General features: G+C 46.8%; 1 protein-coding gene across 2 annotated transcripts; it reads right to left on the reverse strand.

Moving 5' to 3' along the window:
* Positions 1-2,559: 2,559 nt before the first annotated feature.
* On the reverse strand, positions 2,560-11,333 carry SNU13 (small nuclear ribonucleoprotein 13). Of its 2 annotated transcripts, none has more exons than XM_030320788.1 (3): positions 11,258-11,333; positions 4,813-4,933; positions 2,560-3,785 (listed from the first exon to the last, which is right to left on the reverse strand). In XM_030320788.1, exons 1-3 carry the CDS (start codon positions 11,258-11,260, stop codon positions 3,523-3,525), a joined length of 387 nt encoding a protein of 128 aa, XP_030176648.1. In that variant the 5' UTR covers positions 11,261-11,333; the 3' UTR covers positions 2,560-3,522. The 2 variants fall into 2 exon arrangements, with proteins under 2 accessions (XP_030176648.1, XP_030176647.1); XM_030320787.1 differs by lacking the exon at positions 11,258-11,333 and adding an exon at positions 6,471-6,568.
* Between the last annotated feature and the right edge of the window lie 11,655 nt (positions 11,334-22,988).

The following is a 22,988-nucleotide window of genomic DNA, read 5'->3' on the forward strand; positions in this document are numbered from 1 at the left end:
TCATTCTAGTCCTGGAAGACACACGGCCTACAGACCCTGAATCTCCAGCCATCCATGGAGGATGCAAATCCTTCCAGATGCTTTCCTTCCTTCTCTCAGGCTAATTCTTCAAAAGCAGTAGCAGCAGAAAGAGCAGAAAAGGGACAGAGAGGATAGAAAGGGATGGTGGGTGGGGGTGGGGCAGAGATTTTTCAAAATGTAACTTAGCTGACATTGAGAGGGACTCGGGGATACCGTGCTGAGAACAAGTTCCTCTTCCTTCCTCACCACCTTTAAGCCCTCATAGTTTGGGCTTAACGATAATGGAAATGCATTGTTTAGTACTTAACGTATTACAGATGACCTTTACCAAGGTCACTATTGTAAATATAAAAACGCTCCTTAATCTTAGTCCACTCAGGAAACTTGCACTCTAGAACAGAAGTTCCTAACCACTGTGTGTTTGGGGTCAGAGGAACCTTTCAGACCTGATGATTGACCTGATTTTCTCTACAAAAATGTTTAAATGCAAAATTCTGCAACCAACTTCATAGGTGGCTGGCTGGAAATTACTAGATTTCCTTGCTTGTGTGTCTACCCTTTAGGAATTCTTCATTCTACACTTAAAAAAAAATTTTTTTTAATGTTGATTTATTTTTGAGAGAGGGAGAGACAGTGTGAGGAGAGGGGCAGAGAGAGGGAGACACAGAATCCGAAGCAGTCTCCAGGTCTGAGCTGTCAGCACAGAGCCTGACACGGGCTGGAACTCACGAACTGTGAGATCACGAGCTGAGCTAAAGTCGGATTGGACGCTCAACCGACCGAGCCACCCAGGTGCCCCATCATTCTACACTTTTGAAGCATCTATGTTAGGGCACTGCTACAGGTGCTAGGGTATCACACAAGTTCCTGCTCGCTAATGAGGGTTAATGATCAGAAAACCACCTCAGATGTTAGTAAAGAAGAAGCTAAAAATAGGATGTCACAGTGCTGGGGGAAAAGGAAAGAAATGAGGTCGTTTGTAAAGGTCCTACAGCAGTGATACTTGAATTAAGACTGGCATGAGAAGAAAGCCACCAGTGCAATAAAGGAACATGAGATACAACCAACAAGAAGAAAGTACGTTTGGAATGTTCAAGAAACCAAATGTGAAACACTGAAGACAGAACATGGTGGAGATGCAGACAGGGGACAGGCAGGGGGGCCATTAGGAGCAGGGAGAAGAGCCAGTTTTTTCAAAGGATCATAAACGGGCACCCTGGCCTCTGAAGGCTTAAAATGTAGCTGTGGCAACTGAGCTAACTCCAGAGTAAAGTGGGTACTAGGGGTGTAGATCCCAGGAGCCCCTGCCCCACCTCACTTCCTAAAGCTCTAGTGGATAAGGCTGAGTTTCCAACCAAGTGGAGGTTGAACTTGATCTTCCTCCACCCAAATTATTTTGTTCTTTTAAAGTATGATTGTAAATGTACATATAGGACAAAACATAGTAAGCAACCTGAACCCCACCACCTACAAATATAAAGCTGCTTGGGTTGGCGGGGTCGGGGTGGGGAGATGGGGGTATCTAAACATTGGAGTCACCTGGAGGAAATGACTAGCCCAGTAGGCACACAACACTTCAGCAGGATAGGGTGGTTTCTGGATTTCCTACATATGCTTCTTACTGAAACGTGCACACTGGCCCAAGCTGGCCAAGACAACACTAAATATAACCTGCACTAATTTGACCATTATGGTATTCAGTTATCTATACCCTGGAAGAAAACTTCTCTTGCTGAGATACAAGGATCTCACCGTGCTTTCCCTCAGGTTAACAAGTGGCTTCAGTCATCACCTCCCCACCACAACCCCTAACTCTCTAGCATGTGGCAAAGGCTACTAGCAGCCCTAATTCTGCAACAGTTCTCAGCTAGGGGTGACTTTGGCACTGGAACACCTGGCAGTGTCTTCGGGGAGGGAGACGATTGCTACTGACATCTAGTGGGTAAAGGCCAGAGATGCTGCTAAACATTGTACAGCATACAGGGCCCCCCTCTCCCATAATCATTCAGCCCACTCCTAGAATTATTACTACACTATATGTAAACTAACTTGGATTTAATTTTTTTTTTTTTTAACGTTTATTTTTGAGACAGAGAGAGACAAATCATGAACGGGGGAGGGTCAGAGAGAGGGAGACACAGAATCTGAAACAGGCTCCAGGCTCTGAGCTGTCAGCACAGAGCCCGGCGCGGGGCTTGAACTCATGGACCGCGAGATCATGACCTGGGCCGAAGTCGGCCACTTAATCGACTGAGCCACCCAGGCGCCCCTAAATTTTAAAAAGTTAAAAAATAAAAAATCTTCCAGCCCAAAACATCCTTAGCGCTGAGGCGGGGAAACCCTCTGTAGAGTGAGAGCAACACCTCAATGATCATGTCAGTACAAGACACTTTGAGCTGCTAGAAAACCACCAGAGGTAATGGCTTTTTCACAGCCTCTTGGTGGAAAGTTTGAGAAGCTATCACTGTTCTAAGAATGCGAAACAGTTCTTCATTTCAGGTATTAGCTGGATACCTATCAAGAACCACACTTTCTTTAAACTGGAATATGAATATATCTCTTTATTAGAATGCTCACGAGAATGGCACACGAGCACTGTCCCTCTGATGTGATGAAGAATACACCTGCCCCACACTGTGGCAGGGAACAGGGGTCATGGCTTTCAGAGCTGGTACCAACTGTCCACTGAAGACCTTTGTATTCACCAGAGAGGATGTTTCCTGCACTCTAGCATCTCTGCTGTAGCTTCCAGTCAGGCCTCCGGGACTCACGAGACTTCTTCATTTCAGCATCAGTTGATTCTCTTTTCTCTTGACACCCTGGACTCCTTCAAGACCTAGGTCAACTGCCCCATGTCTAACTTGCTCAGGCAGCTTCTGGAATTCTGCAGCACATCTTTGCTATGCTGCTGCCCTGCTGCCCTCAGGGGCATGGTTAGGAGTTGGGGGAGAGGGGGAACAATACCACATTACCGAAGCAAACGGCAGGGGCAGATTAGCACACGACACTTGGACATACACCTAATAACCTCACAGGATACATGCTTTCTCCCCAAATGCTACATAATCTCCATAGAGAGCAAACGTTTATGGAATGATTTTGTACACCAGGCACGAGGGATACAAAGTGAATGGTGTTTACATCCATCAGGTCCTGCATACAAGGGGAAGTCAGCGCCTGAAAGCTGGAACGAGATCTCTATCCTGGCTCTTCCCTGCCTTTGAATGGTATCACCACTCTGTCTCCGCCTGTTCTTCGCATTAGTTCATTTTTCAAAAGGGAGGATAAGATGGCAGAGAAGAACGGGAGACAGGGCTGGGTGGAGGATTAATATATGGGTAACACCCCGTAAACCAAAAATAATACAAAAATGCAAAACCCGGATTTAGTACTGTGATATAACAAGAGAATGTGGCCGGAGGTACTACATGCTAACACAGACAATATGATACACAACCCCAAGGGGAGGACTCAGTGAGGAGTGGGGCACAGGCCGCCGGTTTAGACTAAGAGCCTTTCAATGGACTGCTGAATGGACTGGATCTGCTGCTTCAGCTGTGAGCCTTCTTTGATGGTGACAGAACAGGCGATGACAGGCCTGGAGACCCCACAGGCCCGCCCCAGGGCCTGCTTAGAGCGCACAAACACGTAGGGCACGTTCTTATCCTCACATAGCAGCGGAAGGTGAAGGATGATCTCCAGCGGCTCAGCGTCTGCAGCCATCACGATGAACTCAGAGATGCCTCTGTTGAGGGTTTTGGTGGCTGAAGAGAGAAGGACACGAGGCCCAATAAGTGACTGGGATGGGGGTGGAGCTTGGGCATGGAAGCCACAAAAAAGCAATTTCCAGGGGCGCCTGGGTGGCGCAGTCGGTTAAGCGTCCGACTTCAGCCAGGTCACGATCTCGCGGTCTGTGAGTTCGAGCCCCGCGTCGGGCTCTGGGCTGATGGCTCAGAGCCTGGAGCCTGTTTCCGATTCTGTGTCTCCCTCTCTCTCTGCCCCTCCCCCGTTCATGCTCTGTCTCTCTCTGTCCCAAAAATAAATAAACGTTGAAAAAAAAAAAGATTTTAAAAAAGCAATTTCCAAGGGAAAGAAACAAGTGCTTTCTGAGCAAAAATCCCCAGCCACAAGCAATCCTCTGTCTTACAGTGTGGCCTTGGTAAGTGATATGGGATTTAATCACCAATTAGCCACCCTCAATGCCTTTCTCCAACCCTCCATCAAACCCATCGGCTCTGTCACAACACATCCTGAAACAGACCACTTCTTGTCCAAGTCACTACCACCTCTTGCCTGGCTGACTGGAACAGCGTTCACACGGGCTTTGCAGTACAGCATTTCTCAAACTCTGTGATCAAGGATCAGGGTTTTACCATCCCAGTCTGTTACAAGCAGTATTTCTGGAAGGCTCACACCACATGCAACTTAGAAGAAAAATCAGCACCCCATATCACTGTTTAAACACTTACTCCTGATGGCTTATATCTCTGTGGCCCAGTGCTAGTCCCCAGACCACACTCTGTTAATGCTGGAGTATGAACAAGAGCACAGACCGTGGAGCCACACTGCCCAAGTTCAAATCCCGACTCTCATTCTCCTCACAAGATAGATGTGAATAACTGGGTCTAAAAGAATTCCTACACCGTTAACCTTTAGCAGCTACTGCCAAAATGCTGCTCTTAAGTCCTCCCACTGGTCCCAATCAAGTGTCCAGCCCTCTTTCCAAGTTGGACATCTAAACCAGAGCCAGCGCCTGATCACTCTACCTGAAGCACCCTCTGGCTGCCTTACCTTCATTAGCTCCTTTCCGAAGCTGCTTGTAGTTACATGACTGCTGAACAAGGTCCAGTAGTTTCTTGGTGAGGTGGGCGTCTGCGAGGGGGTAGGCCTTCGGATTTACATCAGCCTCAGTCTATGGGGCGGGAAGTGGGGGAAGTCATCAAACCATCAGTCAAACTGAACCAGAAGTTGTTCCGGACAAATCACAAAATACTTTATAATCAACAACCCAGAGAGATAGTGATCAGCTTCCCTGTTCCTCTGCCCTCAGAAAGACACTTAGTGACTGACACTGGCTGCCTATTCCCAACTCGGAAAAACTGAAATATATTAGAATAAAAGAATTTTAGCAATTACATAGTCCAATGATGTACACTAAAGCCGATATACTTTTATTTGCCTCTCTTGCTTGGTAATATTATAGCAAATGGATTTTTAATAGGTTCTCATGGCTCAGTATCCACTGGAGTCACATGGGGATAGTTTTTAAATTTGGGATTTCCACACTCCACCCCAAATTTACTGAAATAAAAATTAAGGCATTTATAGAAATGTAGCACAGAGTTCTCTCTCCATTTCCCATTCAATATTCAAATCTTCCTCTGTCCTCGGTAAGAATCCATCAAAATATTTTCTCATTCATCTGACCCTACAATACATACAAAATGGTCGGTACCAACAAAATGGTTGGTACCTCTACCAACAAGCTCACCAAGGTCAAAATTTCCTTTTGTTCTTACAATATATCCAACTAAGGCCACCCAGTCAGAGTACGATATTCGAGTTATTCAAATTAATATTTCCCTGTGGTTTATCAGTTCGATATACAATCAGGGTTCCTTTGTATTCAGCTTGTTAAAAAAAATTAAGATTTTACTTTTCAAATATGTAACACATCTACATGGTTCCAAAGTCAAAGCTGTTAGTGAACTAAAACTGTTTTGAAAACTGGCAAACAGTAAAGCATTTATCCTGCCTTTCCCATACAGACTGTATCACTACTCCACCTACTAAAGGAATGAGTCAATCAAATCCCACCATCTTGCAACCCATATTCATCAATTAATCCAGACACAGATTAATGGATCCAGACGTTAACAGCTACCAATATCATAAAAGATACCATGTGATCACTGCCCCTCTTGAAGAACAAAAACATCTATGACCAAGTATTCTTGGGGAAAAACAAAAGGAAAGAAGAAAAATCTGATCAAGCCTTTGATTCTGATATTAGATATTTCATACTAAGGAATTATTAAATTTTGGGGTATTATAATGGCACTGCAGTTGGTAAAAATCCTGATTTTACAGATACATACTTTATCACCTATGAATAAAATGCTACGTCACTGGCTTTGCTTCAAAATAAACCATTTAGGGAACAAATTGGGAGGGGCCTGCTTAAACCATTCCTTCTTCCTCATCCCTACCTCTCGAGTTCAAGCATTTTCATTAATTTCTCATTTGTTTTCCCTGTGATTCTTTTTACAAATATATGTATTTATATATAAAACTTGGATGCACCGCACGTTACCATCGCGAGCAACGCGTGGTTCGCCCGCTGCGGCCCGCTCTAACCCCGGTTTTGGAGGCTGGACCGCGGCACGCAGCGCGCGGCACCCCAGTCCTAAGTGGTGACCCGTGGGTGACGCCCCGGTGGGAGCACTCACCATCGCGTCTGCCTCGGTGGTCTCCTGCCCAGCACCGCAAGGACACAGAAATGACCCACCCGCAAGGAAGCAGGAAGTGACGCAGTGGTGACGTCAGCGGAAGTGACATCGAGCGTGAGCTTGCACCAAACGCCTGGTCCCTGAAACTGCAGTGGTTCCAGGGTGATGTGGAATTAAGTGAGGGCTAGAGTTCCCTGAAGAAGTGGGAAAAAGGTCTCCCCATTATTGGTCTGCTCTTCTCCTTACATTCTAGAATCAGCTTTTCAAGGCCCACAAAAATGTGCTGGGATAATCTGATACGTAGATTTGATACAATCCCAATTTGGGTAAAGGACCTTTAGTATGCAGACCCTGTCAATTTAAACATATATGCTTAACTCGGTACTTCTCAGTAAGGCTTTACAATTTTTACAAAAGGCTTAATATCTTTTAGATTTACTCCTAGATATTTCAGGCTAAGAAAATTCACTGTTTCCTACTATATTAAGAATTTCTTGGGCTCCCGGGTGGCTCAGTCGGTTAGGCATCCGACTCTAGCTCAGGTCATAATCTCATGGTTTGTAAATTCTTCGAGCCCCATGTCAGGCTCTATGCTGACAGGGTGGAGCCTGCTTTGGATTCTGTGTCTCTCTCTCTCTGTCCCTCCCCCATGCGTGGTCTGTGTCTCAAAAATAAACAAACATTAAACATTTTTTTTCTTTAATGCTTATTTTTTTGAGAGAGACAGTGAGAGCCAGGGAGGGGCAGAGAGAAAGAGAGAGGGAGACACAGAATGAGAAGCAGGCTCCAGGCTCTGAGCTGTGAGCACAGAGCCTGATGTGGGGCTCAAACTCACAAACCGTGAGATCATGACCTGAGCTGAAGTTGGACACTTAACCGACCGAGACACCCAAGCGCCCCAAAAAACAATTTCTTCTTATACAGATTGATGTTGAAATCGATCAGATTTTGTGCTGACTCAGATGAAAAATGTTTTCCTTTAATTTTTTACGGTTCTTCTAATGTTAAAACGAAGTTTGCATTCCTGAGATAAAACCAACTTAAGTAGGTTTTTAATTTTATATCCATTAGCTAATGGACATAAGGTTTCTTGGGGGGAAGAGATGATAAAAATGTTCTAAAATTCTATAGCAATGGTTGCATAGCTCTGTAAATATATGAAATACCACTGAATTATACACTTCACACAGGTGAACTTCTTATAGTACATCAATTATTGCAATACAGCTATTTTAAAAACTAGGTATAGGGTTTTTAAAAAAACCACAACTAGGTATAGGGTTTTTTTCAGGTCAAAAAAATTTTTAATGTTTATTTATTTTGAGAGAGAGAGAAGAGAGTGAGAGAGAGCTCGCAGTGAAGGGGAAGAAAGAGAATCCCAAGCAGGCTCCACGTTGCCAGCTCAGGAGCTGTGGGGCTCAATCTCATACCATGAGATCATGACTCCAGCCGAAATCAAGAGTTGCACACTGAACAGACTGAGACATGCAGCCACCCCTCCTGTTAAAATTTTTTTTTAATTTCTTTATTCGTTTTAAATTCCTAAATTGGTTTTTTTTTTTTTTTTAATTTTTTTTTTCAACGTTTATTTATTTTTGGGACAGAGAGAGACAGAGCATGAACGGGGGAGGGGCAGAGAGAGAGGGAGACACAGAATCGGAAACAGGCTCCAGGCTCTGAGCCGTCAGCCCAGAGCCCGACGCGGGGCTCGAACTCACGGACCGTGAGATCGTGACCTGGCTGAAGTCGGACGCTTAACCGACTGCGCCACCCAGGCGCCCCTTAAATTGGTTTTGATACACTTTTTTTTCAGGCATTTGTTCACTTCATCTCAGTTTCTGTATTTATAGCTATCAAATTGTTCTAATATCCTTTTTAATATCTGAAGATTATAACTTCTTCATGTTTGTTACTCCTCACTTTCATCTCTTTTGCTTATTTTCCTGATTAATCTCGCTGGAGGGGACTTTTCAGAGAAAATCTTCTGATTCTGTCCATCCTATAAGTCAGATCTGTTTGCTATTTCAGTAATTTCTGCTTTTCTTTGGTGTTTTGTCTTTTCATTCTTTTCCTACCTTTTTATAGCTCCTTTCCCTCCAACATAAGCATTTTAAGATCCAGGTAATACTTTAGCTGTAGTGTGTGGTATTCTCACTATTGTTTAGTTTTGTTTTCAAATTTCCATAATTTTGTTCACTAGATTCACTATGACCAGTAGATCAAATTTATTGATGGTGTTATTCAAATCCTCTTTCCACACTGATGTTCTGGATTCACCAACTATCATTTATATACTTAAGTGCTATATAATTGCATATTTGTCCATTTCTTCTTATAATTGTATAATTTTTATTTTATTCATACCTTATTAAAAAAATTTTTTTTAATCTTTATTTTTGAGAGAGAGAGAGAGAGAGAGAGCGCGTGCGCGAACGGGAGAGGGTTAGAGAGAGAAGGAGACACAGACCCTGAAGCAGGCTCCAGGACTCTGAGCTGTCAGCACAGAGCCCCACATGGAGCTCGAACTTACAAACCGTGAGATCATGACCTGAGCTGAAGTCAGACAATTAACCGAGCCACCCAGGCGCCCCTTAAAAAAATTTTTTTTTAATGTTTATTTATTTTTTGATAGAGGAGACACCGAATCTGAAGCACATACCTTTTTTTAGCCACTATCTTCAGATGCCTTTCACCTTAAAACTTATTTCTTTTTGATGTTTATATTTAGGCTACATCACACCTTTTAACTTGGTATACATTTACCATTCTTTCTACTTTAATCTGTTTTAACAGAAGCACTTAGTCTCCTATATTTATTTAAGTACTGATAACATTAAGTTCAAATCTTCCTTCTTTTGTGCCTTCTATTTGTTCTAACTGCATGTTTCATTTGCTTTCTTTCCTTCCTCTGGGTTTATTATTTTTTCACTCTACTATTCCCTCTACTGGCTTGGAATTATGTTATCTTTATTCTTTTGGTGGCTACCTCAGAGACCGCAACACACGTCCTTGACTTATCAAAATCTAATGCTCATCCACACTGGTGCCCTCCTCCTAAACGTAAAAGGGCTCAACAACACTTTAATCCCAATCACTCCTCAAAAGTCTACTTTAAATTGCAGCTCCAACAGCAACTCTCTGGAACTTAGGATTCTCAATTCTCAACAAAACATTAAATGCACAAAAAGGGAAGACTTCAGGAGCCCAAACGACTAAAGAGGCCTCACCTTATTGTTTCAGTATTAGTCAACAATAAAAAGTTGGCTCAACTTTAAAACAAACTACCTAGCTCATAAATAGTAACTGAAATTTTGCTTTGTATTTATTCCTTTTAAGTTTTTCAAGGGTTATTTATAGGAGTGAACGAATGAAATAATACTGCTAGCTAACTTTGATCCATAGCTTGATCTATTTGGTCTCCCTGTACACCAGACAAACAAAACCCAGCAAGGTTTGGATTTAACAAGGCGTGCTCATGAACACCGTACCAAGTATTAGGATTAGGTGCTTAATATGCATTCTCATTTAAATCTTTCCAACACTCTCATTCATCTTTTATCCCCATTTTACAGTTGAGGAAAATGTCTCTTTTTTTTTTTTTTAATTTTAATGTTTATTTTTGAGAGACAGAGACAGAGTGCGAGCTGGGGAGGGGCAGACCGACTGAAGGAGACATAGAATCTGAAGAAGCTCCAGACTCTGAGCTGTCAGCACAGAGCCCAACCCAGAGATCGAACTCAGGAAAGGTGAGATCATGACCTGAGCTGAAGTCGGGTGCCTACCCGACCGAGCCACTCATGGACCCCGAGGAAAATTTCTCTTAAGTTTAACTCGAGACCATCCTATTCCAAAACTTTCCGTAGAATTCCGTAAAATGAGCACTGGTTTAGAAGCTTCAAGTTCAAGGCTCAGCCACATACTAACTTCAAAATAGGGGGTAGGCGGAAGGAAAGGGGGAAGCTGCCCAACGGGATCCACGTTCCGTTGGAAGGATTAAACCTCCCTATGTTAGTGGAAGTGCTTTGTAAACTCTTCTTTCCTTACCAAGTACCAAACAAAACTAGCTACCAAGCTACAGGAGTTGATTAAAGGTTGGAGATCACCAACAGCTTAGAGAAGCCGCACGTGGTGCTACCGAGACCTCTGATTTGAGACTGCCGCCTCGCAGCAACCATTCCTGAACCCAAGCCGGGGTTCGGAATCACTCCACATTTACCACAGCCGCCAAAGGCCCTCAAACGCCAAGTCCCCGGCACGTGTAACTCGGGGTTGGGCACTAAGGCTCAGACCCATGGAGATCTAGATCTCCCTCTCCTGAACATCGACAAATGGTCAAGTGGGGTAGGGGAGGCTGATTTGAATTCAGGGTTCCCCACCATCCTCTAGCGATCCCCAACAACAGAAATAAAAAAGACGGAGCCTGGTTTTCTCATCCAACTTTCTACTCTCTCCCACGTGGTTTGGTCTGTTTCCTCCCACGCTGGGCCGGGACTCCTTCACTTCCCGGAGGCTTCCAGCCACGCGCACGGAGTAGCTGCAAAGTACCCCCGACAGCCTGTTGGAACCCTGAGGCTTTCCGAGTTCTAACCTCGAGAGGAGCTGTTGGGGCCCCGCGGCGGTCCGAATTCTAACTCGGGGGGAGGAGGCTGGGACTCCGCGGCCGCTGGAGCTCTAACCCCGGGCCGGGCGATCGAGACAGCGTACGTTCTAAGCCCCGGCAGCCTAGTAAGTGAACCGGTCCCGGAGTCTCGCGCTTCCCAGCCCTTCCACCACGCGCACGCACTCACCATAGCTGCGACTCCGCGGTCTCGCCACCCGTCTGGGAGCGCAGCTGACGTCAGAGCGGGAGCGCGCGCCTCGGCCGGAAGGTAGCGCTGGAGGAGTGGAAATGGCCGCGCGCGGCAGGAAACGGAAGTGACGCCATTGCAGGCGGACGGACCTCGTTTTTCAAGGGCGCCCGCAGGGGAACCAAGTCGTTTCTAGGCGAGGGACAGTAATTTGCTGTTTTTGTTATCATCATACCACACATTTCTGGCAGGGAGAATAAATGAAACATTCATACATACACACACGGACAAACACCCAGAACGAAAGGTTTCAATGATGTCATCATTCCATTGCCTGTTTATCTTTAAGCATATTCTTGAGCTTTCAAAATCATCTTTTTTTTTACCCTACACTGGTGAGGGAACGGTATGGAGATAATGATGGGTAATCCTAAATGTTTTCCTCCATATTTAGATATCCTTGTGAAAATTTAGTGGGAAGTGTGGAGTCCACCAGAAATGGAATCCTTTGAGTAGGGAATTCAGGAAGAAGAACAGGTTTGGGGGTGAGGGTTGAGTTTCTGTCAGGTTGAGTTTGGAGATGTCATAGGACAAGCAGTTTCTTTTGGCCAGCACACTGCTCTTTTCTCTAGGCTGCTCCAAATCTCCATTATTCAAAGCTAGACTCATGCCTCACCACCTCCAAGAAGTCCTTCCTGATTGTTATGGCCCTCACTCTTTTCTCTCCAACATGATACCAGGCACATCTCGGGACCACTGGGATCAGCCCAAACTAGACCATTGTATGCTAGTTCCAGTTAACTATTTCGGAAACCTAGTAGAGACCTGGAAGGACCCTTAGGAATCATGCAGCAATCTCTTCATTTTACAGATACTAAGGCCCAGAGAAGGGAAGCTCCTTGCCCAAAGTCACAGAGTGAGGCAGTGGCTGAACCAGAACTGGACCTTGCGATTTTGGCTATTGGCCTGGGTTGCTTCCACTCCATCTGGTTGCTATGCTTGAAACTAGTTGTGGTATGGGGCAACGTGATGGGTTTGAACTGGCTCCAGGGTGGAACATTCATTACACCAAAAATTCCTCCATCAAACTTCACCTCATGCAAATCATTTTGTTAAGTTTATTTTGAGAGAGAGTGTGTGTGCATGAGCAGGGGAGGGGCAGAGAGAGAGAGAGAGAGAGAGGGAGAGAGAATCCTAAGCCGGCTCTGCACTGTCAGTGCAGAGCCCAACGTGGGGCTCAATATCAGGAACCATGAGATCATGCCCTGAGCTGAAATCAAGAGTCATATGCTTAACTGACTGAGCCACCCAGGCGCCCCACCTCACGTACGACTTGTTGAAGAACAAAATTTGTCTCCGAATTGAGAAATACCCACAGATGCTTCCTGTTTAAGAGTAGCTCCTGTGACGGGGCACCTGAGTGGTTCAGTTGATAAAGTGTCCGACTCGTGATTTCAGCTCAGGTCGTGATCTCAGGCTCTTGAGATCAAGCCCTGTATCAGCCTCCATGCTGCCTGATTTAAGATTCTCTCCCTCTCCCTCTGTCCCTTCCCCCACCCTCTAAAAAAAAAAAAAAAAAAAAAAGGAGAACCTGTGGTTTGGATACTGCTCTTCACCTCTCAGCTCCTGTTTCACGTTTCCATATTAGTTAGATATATCAGCCACCATTGTTGGGGAATTAAACCTTATTCAATTTACAGTCATAGACATGTCCTTATCATTTGCTTTTTTGATGTCCTTTTTACTTTTTTTTATATCTTTAAAAAATGTTTTTTAACGTCTATTTATTTTTGAGAGAGAGAGTGAGACAGAGCATGAGCAGGGGAGGACCAGAAAGAGAGGGAGACACAGAATCTGAAGCAGGCTCCAGGCTCTGAGCTGTCAGCACAGAGCCCGATGTGGGGCTTGAACTCACGGACTGTGAGATCGTGACCCGAGCTGAAGTCGGACGCCCAACCGACTGAGCCACCCAGGTACCCCTGATGTCCTTTCTAAAAAATGCTTTTTATTACTTATTTTTGAGAGAGAAAGTACTTATTTTGAGAGAGAGGGGTAGAGAGAGAAGGGGAGAGAGAGAATCCCAAGCAAGCTCCACACTGTTAGCACAGAGCCCAACGGGGCTCGATCCCATGAACTGTGAGATCATGACCTGAGCCAAAATCAAGAGTTGGACGCTCAACCAACTGAGCCACCCAGGCATCCTAGCTTTTTTGATGTCCTTTATAACAATTTCCCGTTGTTATTTGGCCTACCTGGCATTTTGGACCATCATATCCCAGGTCTCTTCAGTGAAGACTGATGGGACTTGATGTTTTTATTTCCATGAGTAAGGAGACAGTACACTTCACCTAATTAATCTGCTTCCCAATTATATAACTCAATTTCCAAATTCTCTTAGAGCTAGCTCCCCCTTTTGTATTTTGTTGTTTCCCTTGTTAGTAAGTTAGTATGTTGACATATGCTCAAGATCAATTTGTCTTAGAAATTTGTTTTTTATACACTTCTGTGCTTAAAACTCTAAAGCCTTGCCATGGCTTACTAGGACCCACTCCACCAGTCCTCACCCCCATCTCCATAATACAGCTCTACCCACTTTCTTTTTCTCCCCTGAGCACACCCCAATTTTTCCAACCCCATCTATCACCCTTTGTTGTGTGCACTGTGTTCCACTGTTTTGCTTAGCTAGCTCCTGCTCATCACCTCTTCAGTGAAGCCTCTCTGATCATCCAGACCAGGTAACTGCCCCTGCTGGATAGACCCACAAACCCCCTGTATTTGCCCTTTATGGCACTTGTCAAACTTCCTTTTATTCAGTGTCCACCTTTGAACTACACTGAGAGCTCTATGAGAGCAGGGTTTGTAGATGCCTTGGGTACTTTGGATACCTATCTTCTAGCACTATGACTGGCCCAAAGGAGGTACCTGTTCCACTTACGGATTTTTGCTAGCAAGCAATCAAAATGGAGTTTAGGAAAAAACTCTGTCATGGAGCCCACAGATTCCAGGGGAGCCGGTTGTGAGAGCAGAACCAGTCCCACAGTCTCACTCCACTGTTAGTGCCCTCCAGCCAAGGACTACTGGGAACACACCCAAAGTGTTAATACTTACCGCATCAAGGGAGAATGCACACCATGGGAAATGATAAGTCTTCTCAATAAGAGGGTGTTTGAAAGGATTTACTGTAGGATTGGGGTTCTATTAGGTGATTTGGGGGAGGGTTCAAGGAACCGGGGTCTGCTCTGATTAGATGTCATCAGGAAATGTGAATAGTTCTATGATTGGGCATCTTAATGATCTTATCGACATGGTGGAAGGAATCAAGTGGGGCTAATGCTGTAAGTGGTAAAGAAATAGCAGTCGCTCATTTTAGACAGGATAAGGGGGATTTGGTGATTTTTGTGGTTTCAATAATGTTCATGTTTTTGTCTCTGTTCAAACATAATTAAAGAGTGACATTGTTCTTGTCTTGATTATCGCAGAATGGTTTTCTCTGTTGTTGATGTTCTATGAAATCGTTTATGTTGAACAGGAGAATACTGAGGCCCAGCTGTGAGTGTCAGGCCAGCTCCTAGCAACACCGAGTCTTAACTGATAGAACTGGGTCAGTTACTAGCTGTCATGGGCTCCTTTTCTTTGTCTTTTTCTCACCAGCTTCCTATTCCCACCTTGAATCTCTGTTCTGTGGGAGAGTATCAGGTATAAGCTGGGGTGATTCAGTCAGGATACATCGTGTGGCATATTGGGTTCTTAATATAGAGAAGTACATCACGGCTGGTTGGTAAGTAGGTGATGCCCCTCTCCTGGGGTGCTCAGTAACACTTAAAATGCTGTGATTAAAGGGTCAAGGCCTGGACCCTCTGATTGACTGATGTCCCTTCCTGCTCCATTATTTAAAATTTTGAGTATAACCTTCGGGTGAAAGGCAATCTTCAGGGTGGCATTTATCCTCCTACCAACACAGATCCTGAGATGGCAAAAGTAATCCCCGACAGAAAACCAAAATACTGTGAGCAAAGAGGAAGGGATGCGTGGTGATCAAACAAGGATACACGTGTTCAATACAGTGTTCGTTAAGTGTCTGGTGTTGGATAGACAGATGGACACGTGGACGAAAGCACTGAATAGGAAGAAAGAAATCACACAGACCACGGCTACGTCACCCCATCACACATGGGGGGAATATAATCTCTTCGTTCCAGAAGGCGGGATATTTAAAATGAATTCTTCTAAAAAATAAATAAAATGAATTCTTCTACCTCTTCCTTCCTTTTGGGCAGTCCCCCACTGCTGTCCTTGCCTGCACTGAGGACATGTTAGCCAGCTCTGGTGCCAGGTTCAGGAGCTGGAACTAGCTTAGCTGTGGCTCCTTTGTGAGGTAGCCTCAGTGACAGGGGCACTATGTGGCGGGGATTACCACACCCCAGACTGGCTGGGTCACCCATCGCAGTCCTGCCCTCCATCTCCCTGACACCACCTGCTCACTGAAGCTTTGTCATGTTGCTGCCACTGCTGGGCGCCTGTGCTGTGGTGGGACCGTTCCAGGGCCCTGAGTGGGAGCCAGTGCGGGGCCTACTTTCTGAGGATCGCAGCTGCAGGGACCCTCGGTGCTGTGGCAACCTGCTTGTGCTCTGCCTCTTTCTGATCTGGCAGGTCCAGAGCTGTTGGCACCGGGTCACCAGGACTCACCCCAGCACGAGGAAGGTCACCAAGGTGAGGGCGCCCCCACACACCTCCTTCCCTCGGGCACCACGATTGGCTCATTCACTTGTTATGAGGACCCTGTTCTCTGCCCTGTGTGGGAACGGGGAACTTAGACTGGTCAGGGGGAGCATCGCCAGGCCCCAAACCCAGCAGTCACCTTAGTCTCTCTCTCCCTCCCTCCCTCCCTCCCTCACTCTGCCTCTACAAGTCCTATGGGCTCTACTTGCTAGCCATACCTCAAATCTGATCACTTCTCGAAACCTCCCCACAGTCCCTTGGGCAAAGGCTCCCTCATGTCTCACCTACACTGTAGCACTGCCTTCTGCCTGGTTCCTGCAGTCTCTCTCAGCCAAGTACAATGTTCCATGCAGCCAACAAAATGATCTTTCTTTCTTTCTTTCTTTCTTTCTTTCTTTCTTTCTTTCTTTCTTTCTTTCCTTCTCTTTCTCTTTTAAAAGTTTAATCCGAGGATAATACATGTACATAGATTATAGGTGTATAGACCAGTGACTTTTCACAAACTGAATACATCCACGTGTGGCATCCAGATTAAGAATCAGACCACGATTGCAGCCCAGAAGTTTGCAATCATAACTATGCTGATTCCTAATAACACAGACTAGTTTGGCATGGTAGGTCTTCTTTTGCACCTGGCTTAGGTCTTACATTATGCTTGTGAGCAAGAACCAATGTTTTTCTTATTATTATGAAATTTATTGTCAAATTGGTTTCCATACAACACCCAGTGCTCATCCCCAACAGGTGCCCCCCTAAATACCAATTTTTTAATTAAAATTTTTGTAATGTTTATTTGAAAGAGAGAGAGAGAGAGACAGAGAGGGAGAACGAGTGGGGGAGGGGCAGAGAGAGAGGGAGACACAGAATGTCAGCACGGAGCCCGACACGGCTTGAACTCACAGACTATGAGATCATGACCTGAGCAGAAGTCGGATGCTTAACTGACAACCTTCCAGGTATCCCAAGAACCAATTTTTAAAAAGGGATCATAGGGGCACCTGGGTGGCTCAGTTGGTTAGGCGACCGACTTTGGCTCAGGTCATGATCTCATGGTTTGTGAGTTCGAGCCCCACATCAGGCTCTGTGCTGACAGCTCGGAGCCTGGAGCCTGCTTCAGATTATGTGTCTCCCTGTCTCTCTGCCCCTCCCCTGCTCATATTCTCTGTCTCTCAATGATAAATAAATGTTAAAAAAAATTAAAAAAAAAGAGAAAAAGGGATCATAGAATTTTGCCCCTCGAAGCCCTGAAACAGCTCTTACAGGTACGCTCCCTGTCAAACTCAGAATAAAACACCAACTCCTAACCATAAGTCCAAGGCCCCGCATGATTTGTCCTACATTTCTCTCTGACCTCATCTCCCACGGCTCTCTTCATCACTTGTTTCATTCTGGGCATAGGGACTCTTTGATGTTCTTATGCACGTGGCCTTGTTCTGACCTCAGGGCCTTTGCACTAATGTCTCCTCTGCCTTCAGTGCTCTTTCTTCAGATGTCACTTAGTTGCCCATTGTTTCACTCGGGTCTCCAGTCAAATGTCACCTCCTCTGAGAATGAGAGCCTTCTGTGACCAGCCTTTCTAAAGAGGTTAACCCCATCGCCATTCCACTTTTATTTCCACCCGAACACTTTTCATACCTAACATGTTGTATGCTTGGTTATTATGTCTTCCATATCTGGAAGGTAGCTCCCAAGAAGGACTTTGTCTTGTTCATGCTGGTAACCCCAGCATCTAGAATAGTGCCTGGCCTGGAGTAAACTCTTTTTTGGTCTTGAATGAATACCCTAAAAGAAATGATTCCCTCTCTTCTGAGCCCCAGAATCCCCATCTGGATAATGGGGATTGTAATTCTAAGCTGTGAGAATTAGATGAGACAGTGTGTGAGCAAGGATTTCGTTTCTCCATTCTCAACTACAGATGCCACCGCAGAAGTGGGCGGTGCCCTCCACGAGACATGACACTTATTTGAGGCTGACCCCTGAATTCTTCTTCAGTCCTGGAGATTTCCGTGGCCTGGATGCTCACGTCCAACAACGGCCACAAAAGAAGATGTATGAACACCGGAGGAGCCCGCATGAATCATGGACCCGATACCTGGTCTCTTGGCAGCACCCGTGTCAGGACCCACCTTGGGATTTCCACCCTCCTTCTGATCCCATCTTTTGCACCACCTCTTTTTCAAGCACCCGTATGCTCCCTCAGAACAGTGCTCGGGAAGCACGGCCGGTACCCTGGTGTCTCAGTGAAGAGCAGTCTCACCTGATTTGCAGGCCACCATCCCCTTCCCTGGACATGTACCAAAGGATGGAGCAGCTGTGTGTCCACTCCCAGGAAGAACTGGTGCCACTGGAGCTTGTTGTTAGCATGAGGTCCCACCTCACACCCATGACGTTAGCCACCTCTCTCTCAAAGCTCCTTTCATCTCAGAGGGTGCATTTCTGCTCCGGAGAGTTCCTGCCGGGTCCTTCCAACCAAGTGGGAGTGTCCCCCTGGAAGTCCTGGGTCTGCCCACAAGAGGCCTGGGCACTAGGGACAGAAAACCAGGTGCTAGGCAGAGAGGATAGTAGAGAGACCCAGGCTGTAGGGTGGGGGAACTGGACAGAGAGCAGTAGGGAGGATGCTCGGGAGATCCAGGCAGCTGGAAGGCAGCTCCCAGTGAACTCTGAGATGGAGGATGATGCAGAGACCAAGGTCCTGGAGTGGAGAAGCCAGAGACTAGTAATAAGTAAGACTGATGGAGATATCCTGACACCAGGGCCAAAGAGCCAGGACCAGATGGGAATTGAGAATAGAGCTAAAATTCAGGAACTAGAGAATAGAAACAAGAGGGAGGCTGAGGGTGAGAATCCTCCTGAAACCCAAGCACATACGGCAGAGAACCAGGAACATTTAAGATGTAAAGCTGATGCAGAGACTCAAACACCAAAGTGGGGGAACCAGGATAAGAGTAGAAATGAGGATGCTGTAGAGACCCAGGCATTTGAGAAGAACAAGAAAGAGGCCAGAGGAGAGGATGAAGGAGGGACCCACACCCAAGGATTGGGGAAGCAGGGCCAGACTAGAAGTGAGAATGGTAAGGAGGCCCAGGTGTCAGGGTGGGGAAAGCAAGACAAGATTAAAGGTGACACTGGTATAGAAATTCAGGCACAAGAGAGGAGAAACAAGGCCCAGATTGGAGGTGAGAATACTGTGCGAACCCAGGTATCTGGGAGGGAGAACCTGGGAGAAGTAAAAAGAGAGGAGGGTGTGGAGACCCAGGCCCTGGGGTGGAGAAAACAGGAATGCATTGGAAGTGAGAATGTTACAGAGATCCAGACCCTAGGGCGGGAGAAGCAGGATCAAGGTGGAAGTGAGGAAGCTGGGAAGAACCAAGCACGTAGGGGAGAGATTTGGAAACAACTAAAACATGAACTTCTAGTGGGGTGGAGAAACCAAGGCCTGAGAAGGGAGAAGGATGCTGGGGAAACCCAGGTATCTAGAAGGAAGAACATTAGGGAGATAAAAGTGGAGGATTGGGTCGTGATCCCGGCACCATGGTGGGGAGACCAGAGACCAGCAGTAAGTGAAATTGACAGAGAATGTGAGATGCCATGTTGGGGGGATCAGGACCAGAGTGGAAGTGAAATTGACAGAGAGTTTGCCACACCCTGTTGGGGGAATCAGGATCAGATTAGAGGTGAACACAGAGCAGAAACTCAGGCAACAGAGAAGAGAGAGCAGAGAAAAGATGGAGATGAGGACAGTATAAATACCCTGGCTCCTGAGGCAGAGAACCAGGGACAAGTAAGACATGAAACTCACGTAGACACCCATCCACCAGAGAGGAGGAACCAGGAGAAGTTTGGAGATGAGAATAATATAGGTGTTCATGCACTAGGGATGAGAAATCTGAGAGGGATTAAAGATGAAGATAGCAAAGAGGCCCTGGAACTTGGGGAAGAAAACCAAGGTCAGTTAAGCAGTAAAATTAATGGCAAGATTCATACACCCAAGTGGAAGAATCGGGAATACATTAGAGGCAAGGATGGTGCCAACACAGAGGCATCTGAGGCTGAAAACAGGGGAGAATTAACTAGTAAAATTAATGGAGAAACCCATTCAGTAGAATGGAAGAAAGAGGAGCAGGTTGGAGAGGAGAATGGTGCAGAGATTCAAGCTCCAGAGAAGACAAGTCAGACAGAAGCTGGAGGTGAGGATGATACGGAGACCTGGGAAGCTGGAGAAGAAAACCAGAGCCAGTTAAAAGGTGTTATTGATAGAAAGACCCATTTATCAGAGTGGAAGAACCAGCAGCAGACAGGAGGTGAGAATGGAACCGAACTTCAGGCTCCAGAAAAGAGAAACCAGAGAGAAGCTGAAAGTGAAGATGTTGTAGAGACCCAGAGGCCTGAGAGAGAGAACCAGGGACAGTTAGATAATGAAACTGGAGAGAGCCACTCTGCAGGGAGGAGCAATTGGGAGCGGACTAGAGGAAAGAAGGAGGAAAATCAGACATTGGGGAAGAGAAGCCAGAGACAGGCTGGAAGTGAGGATGGTGGAAAGCCCCAGGGACTTAGGCGAGGGTCCCAGGGACTGATAAATAGCAAAGTTAATGAAAAGAGCTGTTCATCAGAGTGGAAGAACCAGGAGCAGAGGGGACGTGAGCATGGTGCAGACACTCACACACAACAGAAGACAAACCTGAGAGGGACCGCAGGTGATGACAGTACAGACACCCAGGCTCCTGGGGGAGATTGCCAGGGACTGTTAAGAAGCGAAATTGATGGAGAGATCCAGATACAAGGGCAAGGGAACCAGAACAAGGCTGGAGATGAGGCTGCTGAAATCCAGGCTGTGGGGAGCCTGAGAAAGTGCAGAGCTGAGGAGGCCGGAGGTCCTCACGTTCCAAGAGGAGGAGACAAGGAGCAGGTCAGAGGAAACGATGCTGCTGAAGGCAGTCTCCCAGCTGACTCTTCTGGGGGCGGGGGGCCCCCAGCCCTCACAGGCTGTGGATACAGGGCCATGGAACAGGAACGAGCAGTGGTCTCTGCCCCCTGTCAACACTTCCTGTTTGCCAGTGGGGAGGGAGAGCATTTGGCCAGCCAGAGCACGGCCTCTGCCAAGAAACACGGAGAGGAGGTCAGTCTAGCCTCCCAGCAGCCCCCACCTGGAGCCCAGAGAAGCCAACAAAGGGATAAAAAGGTGGATCCAGGAAAGGCTCCTGGCCTGACTCGGCAGCTCCAGAATTTACAGTTTCTGGTTGCTTCCCTCGGCCTTCCCTCAGTCTGCCCCTCCACCTCATGTGGCCAAGCCCCCCAAGCTGCCACAGCTCTGGTGGGTGCTCCCATTGTCCTCACTGTCATGCCCAAGTGGCCAGTCCTCAAAAAGAGCCAAAAACTCCTCCTGGAGTCCCTCATGCGACGGAAGATTGCACACCTGAAATGGGGCCTCCCCCAGCGGATCCTGGAGTCCCATTCGCTCTTTAACTTGTTAGGACCTTGCCCACTGCCCCTTGCTGGGGTGAGGCTCCCTGGATTATACACAGCCTGTGAGTTCCAACAACGGCAGGAAAGGCATTGTGAGGCCAAGGGCTTCAGGCCAGACCTTAAGTCAACTGAGAGGTCCCAGAGGGTTCAGCCCCCAGAAAGACAAAGCTCAAAACTTCCTACACGGGCCAGAGCTCTGGAGAAATGTGGGCCACACCGGTGCAAGCCCATGGGCATTTCCATCCATTCCAAAAAGCCTGGGAGAGTCAGGCCGCCAGGAGGCGCCAGAGAACCACAGGCTGTCCAAGAAGAGGCTCCTCCTAGAGCCAAGCCCACTGCTTACAGGAACCCCAGGCCCGCAGCACAGTCTAGGAGCTGGTGTGGCCAAGAGCCTTCCAGAGAGGCTCACTGTCTCAGTGAGAACAACAGGGACAGGAAAACAGTCAGGCCAGGAGTCTCCCAGATGGCAGAGAGGGCTCCCTGCAGAATGAGGTCCTCATACTTCAGGGCAGACCACGACCACTGGAGAAAGGAGTGCACATCCCGGGAGGTTCCTAAGTCCCCCGGACTTAAATGTCAGCTGCTTCCACATGGGAGGAGAGGGAGGCTGGAGTCTGCAGAGAGAGGAGGGGCTGGGCAGCAGCCTTCCTCCTGTTCCACAAACACCTCCAGCTTCAAAGATAGTCTTCACTCTGCTGCAGCAAGGTGGAGCATGACCCTTTTAAACAAGGTATCCTGGTCTCCACACCTGGCCAAGCCTCAGCACTCAGTCCCCAACCTGAGCCTGAGGGGTCCTGATCCTACCCTGCTTCCCAAAGTGGGTGACCGACATGTGAGGGAGCGCAGCCCTGGAGTCCATACTTCTCTGGAGAGGGACCTTCAGCCACCAGGTCACTGCTATGCTGGGGCTGCTCTTCCCAAGGCAGAGCACTTCCAGGGTCAAGGGGAACCTGAGAACCTAAATGGAGCCCCACATAATCCATCAGCCCCCCAAAAGTTTGGTTTTATGAAGCATTTGAGATGTTTTCTGCTCCAGCATGGCTTTAGAAAGTAGGCCGGAGGCCCAGAGTTCTCAGAACACACAAGAGAAGGCATGAGAGTGGCCTGCTCACCCTCAAAGTCTCTAATAAAATTGGTTATTTGGGCCTGTGGGGTTCCGACATTTTTGGCATATGTTGTCTGAGTGTCCCCTTTTGGAGGTTGGGATACTTTGTGGGTGGGGTAGAAGCCACTTCTATTCTATGGTACTCAAGATTTGAGGACTGTGGGTCAACCCAATGTCATCTCCTAAACACATTCCTCTTCTCAGTTTCTCACAGTAGGGTTTACTGAGGTTTCTATTGTGACTCTGTCCTGCCCTAGTCTAAGTTAATTCTGATCGAGGAAGGATGCTCAAACTGAGCCTCAACTGTTTGTGGGGTGGGGTGGTGCTCTGCACCGGATGTTGCATCCACACGACTCCTGAAACAGAACGCTACGGGCACCAGTGACAGTCACAACAAAGTTTATTGCAATGAGAGGCAAGGCAAACTGATTGATCGGGACCGAC

This window comes from Lynx canadensis, chromosome B4 (assembly GCF_007474595.2).
Source record: "Lynx canadensis isolate LIC74 chromosome B4, mLynCan4.pri.v2, whole genome shotgun sequence".
Lineage (NCBI taxonomy): Eukaryota > Metazoa > Chordata > Mammalia > Carnivora > Felidae > Lynx > Lynx canadensis.